The sequence below is a fragment of the Larus michahellis genome, chromosome 1 (assembly GCF_964199755.1).
Source record: "Larus michahellis chromosome 1, bLarMic1.1, whole genome shotgun sequence".
Taxonomy (NCBI): domain Eukaryota; kingdom Metazoa; phylum Chordata; class Aves; order Charadriiformes; family Laridae; genus Larus; species Larus michahellis.
The window spans coordinates 17,267,054-17,273,053 of record NC_133896.1 but is presented as its reverse complement, the minus strand read 5'-3'; the positions used below and the strand labels follow the sequence as shown (position 1 = coordinate 17,273,053).

General features: G+C 37.0%; 1 protein-coding gene across 4 annotated transcripts in view; it reads right to left on the bottom strand.

The window, feature by feature from the left end:
* Positions 1-3,134: 3,134 nt before the first annotated feature.
* The window catches only part of CPNE8 (copine 8), a 106,697-nt gene continuing 103,831 nt past the window's right edge, over positions 3,135-6,000 (bottom strand). For 3 of the 4 annotated variants that reach the window (XM_074583786.1, XM_074583875.1, XM_074584067.1), the window contains one exon: positions 3,135-5,117. In XM_074583786.1, coding sequence (XP_074439887.1) covers positions 4,929-5,117 — 189 coding nt within the window. In that variant the 3' untranslated portion in view covers positions 3,135-4,928. The remainder of the gene's footprint in view (positions 5,118-6,000) is intronic. The other variant, XR_012586634.1, reaches the window with a different exon arrangement.

Genomic DNA, 6,000 nt, shown 5'->3' with positions numbered 1-6,000 from the left:
AGAAGTGATGGAATTTCTCAGCGCGTGGCCACAGCCAGCCGTGGCTTGGGAAGGCTGTCCCACCACCTGTGGCACACACGGCAGTTGTGGGGCAGGTGCGTCGCAGCAGTCGTACACCTTCTGTAGCATGGAATATCAATAAGAACACTCAGTCACTTCAATGCCTTTGATTGCTTGCGAAATAAAACCATCAAATCAGAATCCCAATGATGAAATTCATTATTGTCAAACGTTTGGCTGTAGGCACACATTCAAAAATGTACTACTCTCTACCCTTTGTTTAGATGGCCAACTTGAAAATACCGGTCATCTACAGTCACTCGCACTGTAATGGCAATGAACAGAAATGCACAATGCTGGCTTGAAATAAAACCTGAAATCACACCGTATCAGTTCAGTGGCAAAGATGCAATAATCCATCATGGAGTAATGAAGAAGTACTATTGCCTTAAAGCATTTTGAAGGAAAGTAAAGTAAGAGCTCATTTCATATGAAAAACGTGAGCAGTACGAAGCAACAACCTAACAATGGGAATGGACCCGGTCAGTCCTTCCTGAAAATATTTGTGCCGCGATGGCATCAACCTCCTCCCACACGCGCATTCACATCAGTGGGGCTGGTCCTAATCTCACACAGTGACCTCTGCTGTGATCGTTCACCGTGGTCATCAAAAAGAGTTAGAAACAACCTCTGGCAGGGAGGCCAACCCCAACTGGTTCCAGCAAGTCCTTGATGACCTAACAGTCCTCTCTGGCTTTTTCCAGTTGACCCACATCGTATTCAAAGTCTCAAAACTGGACCTGGTGTGCTAGCTGAGGCTTTATTATTCTGAGAACAATGACAGGATTATCTCAGGTGGCCTATATGCAAAACTTCTACTCAGACACCTTCCCCTCAATGTCTATTTTGTGATTCACTAATCTCAGACACCGTTTGCAGAATAGCTGCATAGCCAGAAACTACTGCAACAGTGCAGTAGGTTTTTGTTACTTAAGTACTCTCGCTTATTTGCCCTGATTAAATTTGCTCCTCTTTCAGGTATTTTTTCTAATTCATAAAAATAATTCCAAGTTTTACTCCCATTTTTGGAAGAGATTAAACTATTACCAGTTGGTTTAATCTGCTAATTTAATAACTTTCTTTTATATATTGTGTCATCAATGGCAACGACTCAGTAATACCAAAAGCCAGACAGGTCCCTATGGAACATCGATTGCTATATTCTTCCAGCTTGATAATGAAAGACTGGGAGCATTTTCCTGAACAGTGTAACCAGTTTTGCAGTATTTTCTAACACTTCAAATGAAGCCGTTATCTCCTGCTTTGCCTTCAAAATGTCACGTTAAAGCAGCTGTTTCTCTCTTTTATCCTGAAGCTCATGATATTGTTTTTCAATAAAATTGTTCCAAAAGTGTTTATTATTAACAAATTTTTATTGGTCTAGATTTATTTTTTATTGACTATTGAATCCAGTGATTAACCCTATTCTGTGAAGCCTGAAGGAAAAAGACAGTGAGCGTTTCAGTTTTCCCTAGATTTACTATTTGCTCATTCTTTTGTTAAATAATGGACTCAACTTTCCTTCCCTTTCTAGTATGGGTTTTACTAGGCTTTAGCAGTCATCATTTGTTTTGTGCTTTTCTGTCCTCCTTTCACGGATATCCGTGCTCTCTTTTACATTTATCCATAATGACATATTCTCCCTTTCTATTCTTGTTGATTTTTCTGTTTGAAGAACTTCTGATACAGTCACAATAGCCTCTTGCCGTGCTCCCTGTTTTCCAATTGCATTGGCACAGTTTGTCACTATGTGTCCTTTCTGATTATTTCTGACGTTTTACAAAGTATTCTGCAGTTAATTTCATCTGTCCCTACCTTAGGTGAGAATTTCCAGCTTTTCAAAATATGTCTTTCCAGAGAATACCTGCTCTCCTGAACCCTTTCCTCTCCTTCAGATACCTCCCCGGGGGACCACACTTAAAACTTTTTTGTTTATGGAAGTGAGCCGATTGGAAGTCCACATTAATTCTATTGTATAGGCTGCCATCTTTGCCTAAAATTACAAAATTCTATTTTGTAACCGACATCAAAGCAGTTTCTTCTTCCAGATTAGCAACCCGTTCCTCACTAGTCAGAATCAAACCTGAAATAATCACTCTCAAATTACATCCTCCATGAGACGGAGGCCTTCCTCATTTGTAGGAACATTTGTACAGTCTGCACCCTGCCATAGCATTTTCTGCTTGTCTTCCAAAGAAAACATCTGTTCCAAGATGGATACCAAAGGAAGAGAGCTTCCATCAAGGCCAATAGTTTCAGGGCAACTCATCTGTCACCTAACATGTCACCTTTCTTAAACATAAATACTCTTTGCTACCCTTCAGTCATAGAAAATTATCAAGTTTTGGTAGCAGCCGACATTTCCTGGGAAGGAATATGAGGTTTGTGTTCCATTTTTCTTAACAACAAAGCCAAATGTAAAAGTGGCTGCATATGGTACTTTGGAGAAATTCAAGTTGTGACCATTAACTCTCGTCTCTAATACTGGAATGACTGAGGCTACTATGTGAGTTTACATAATGATGCTCATACACATCACAGAACCAAGATGTAAAGCATATAGGGCATGTCACAAGTCTGGAAAAAGTCTCCTTTTTCCATTAGAATACTTAGTCCACTGATCACATCTACTCCTTCCCATTAAATATGTTAGATTTAGAATCCAATACCAAACAGAAGAAGAAACAGGAGTGCAGAATAGAACAGGCTGGTACTTAGGCTGGAGAGAAAAAATAATTTTGATTAAGTAATGCCTATCTTTAAAAGTTCCTTCACTTGTTAAATGAGTTGTTAAATTAGTTTTGAGACTGATCTTTGGATTAATAAAAGGTGATGGTTAAATGAGAGCTAATAAATTACTCTAAACTGAATAAAAGAAGTTTGTAGTTTTGGCTTTAGAATGAAAACCTGTTAAATACATGGGCCGCTGTGAATCAATGCAAACATCAGCATAAAGATTCATCTAACCAAATGAAACAACAGAACTATAACGTTAATCCAGTTATTTCTAACATGCCAACACCATAAGAAACATAAATGCAGAAGATGGAAGGAGAACACCACGATCATTCAGTAGATTTAAACTTACTCTTTATGATGCACTTTCATCAAAATTTGTAGTTGCCAGGTATCAAATTTCATTCATGCAACATCAATTCACTAAGAAATACACATTTTGGTGAGAAAATTAAAGTCCATATTTATGTAAAAACTGTTTTGAAATAAAAATAAAACAAGATTTATTTTTACCAAAAAAATCTTTTTCTTTTTTTTTTTTTTTTACTAACAGAATAATTATCTGGAAAAAGTAATTTCCCACATGAGATAGTTAAAGGAAGTTAAATATATTTAAAAATGGAAGATTCTGCATTTACATAGTTATATGCCATTAATATTGAAGATACGCTCTCTGGCAAAAAACTCCTCATGCTTAAAAAACGCACCTTAGTTTTATACTGTACATTACAACATACAGTAGTAAGAAACAGAAGTAGTAAACAGGTTATATGCAAAGAAAAGGAGTTACATTACAAGACAGTTACAACTGTGACACAAAAAATCAAAATGTTCAGTTTTAACAGTATCTGAAGGCAATTCACAATCATTTCAGGAGTTTTGTGAAATTTAAGGCCATTAGTTCTAAATAAAATGTATCTGACACAAACTCACAAACCTGTGTATTTTGTAAAAACTGTACATGCAAAACCATTTTATAATTATATATGAACAGGCATATCATAAAATTTTTGGGTAGTTCCGTACACAAAATTGTGCACAAAGCAACATGGTTGTGCAATTTGGAAACCAGCTAATTAACATTATCATTCATGCACCCTGAATGGAAATGTGATTAAATGACAATATTCAACCCAAATATTAAGAGCCAGCATCCCTTTGAATGGGCAATCTAGACAAAAAAAGTTAAAATTTTAAATTAAGTTTAAAACGGTCCATTACAAAACATCTGCTGTAATCACTCCAAGAGACTTTTCTGATGCAAAATTTCCAGTGCTTTAAGGAATGCATGATAAGACTTAATGAGCTGAGTGAGTCAACTATAATACTCTGATAGTTCTGATTTGAGGTAATTTTCTTTAATTACTTATAGCAAGTAACTCTTCTAATTTGCTTCAGCAACTAGTTTAAAAAACTGTAAACTTAGATAAACTTAGAAATTGGAGAATCTCTGAAAAAATACACATACCTCCCCCTCAAAGTTTGGAGTTAGTGATAAGCCATATGCAATTATGTTATTCACATTTTAGGAGTTTATTCTCAAACTGTGAAATGAAGGGATTACTGAGAACTGATCAAAGCAATTCAGGTATTGGAAAACACATCGATATTTGTCCTTTTCTTAGCGTTCATTTGTATTTGTCTGGACAAACATTCAAAGAGATATTGCTTCTCTTGTTATCTTGTGACTAACTATTGCAAGCTAGAAGACATGTGAGTCAATATTCCAAACTTTTATTCTTAAGAATAGTTATAAAAGTACTGAAATTTAAAAATAGTAACATGTAAACATTGATACAGAGTAATAGCATTCCTATACATTTATATACACACAGTATTCAGAGAGGACAATATCTTCTGAGTTGAAATCCTGACTTGTGCTTTCCCCTCCAATAAATACATCAAAAAAGTAGGGTTTTTTTGTCAAAAAAAAAAAAAAAAGGAAAAAAAAAAGATTCAGAGAGAACACCAACATTTTGCTCCTAGCATTTAAAAGCTTTCCAGTTGCTCATGCAACCATAGGAGAATTTTGGTATGTGAAGAGAATTTTTCCAGCTCCAAGAAGTTATCAGAAGCTACTGCTGCATCCAGGGACTCTTGACTTGCGATACACGCTGAGCACTTCGGAGCAGTCATATCTGCGTCTGCAACACGTGAATGGGGGGTGTGTAGGGTGGTGGCGCAGGTGATGGCTTTATTCCTCTGACTCTCATGTAGGACAGAAACTGCTCTGGGATCTCAGCCAAAACATCTTTAGCAAGTCTTGCCATGCTTAGCACGTGGTTTCCGCTTCTGTCAATGTAATCTCGGAATGGCACAAACTACAAAACAAGAGAGACGTTCACACAGGTCACTATGCAGGCACAGGATACATCTTACAACATAAAAATAAGTTTTATCTAGGGAGTTAGAGTACATGAATATGCTGCCTTACGTAAGTTATATACACATATATATATTTTGTATTTTGTTATATATTTTACATATACACATCGTATCTCAATTTTTAGAAATCCGTCTTCTAACAGCAACAGCGACGTGCTTTCACTTGGGTGAAGTTCTTCACCTAAGCCATGGCTAGCTCAGATTGCTCATTACGTCTTCCGCTGATATACTCGGTTTATCTCTCAACCCTTTTCATACACAAAGGTAATTGTGCCTCAGAAAGCTATTCTTAGCTTACATTTCCTGCCCGTGGGGCTCTCCTACCAGACTGCCTCTGCTCTGGCAGTTTGTGAATAGAATTTTTGCCATCTGAAGTGAAAAAACAGGAAGGATGACTTTATATTCTTGATCATTTTGCGTTATACCCAGTAGAACTATGAACCGCCTGAACATTTTTTATATGACAGTAACAAACGCACAAAGAATCTAAGCAAAAAGGACTGGATTCAAAAAAGAACTTGTTATGTGATACCCAGATCTGCAACACCGAAAAAGCTAGCTGCCCAGCTCTGGCTTGGATTTCATAATAATTAACAAGATGCATGTGCTACTGGTATAGGAAAAAGAAACAATCTAGGCTCCTTGATTTTTATTCACAACAGACAGCATGCGGGGATGTAGGGGGTTAAGCTAGCGAACAGGTTATGCCAAAGGGAAGGCTGATTTGAAATTCTGCTTCTTGCTCAGATTTTGGAGCCTATCTCAGAGCAACAGCTGGGTGACTTTTCAAAATTGGGATTCAATGTCCGAAGCTAGTTC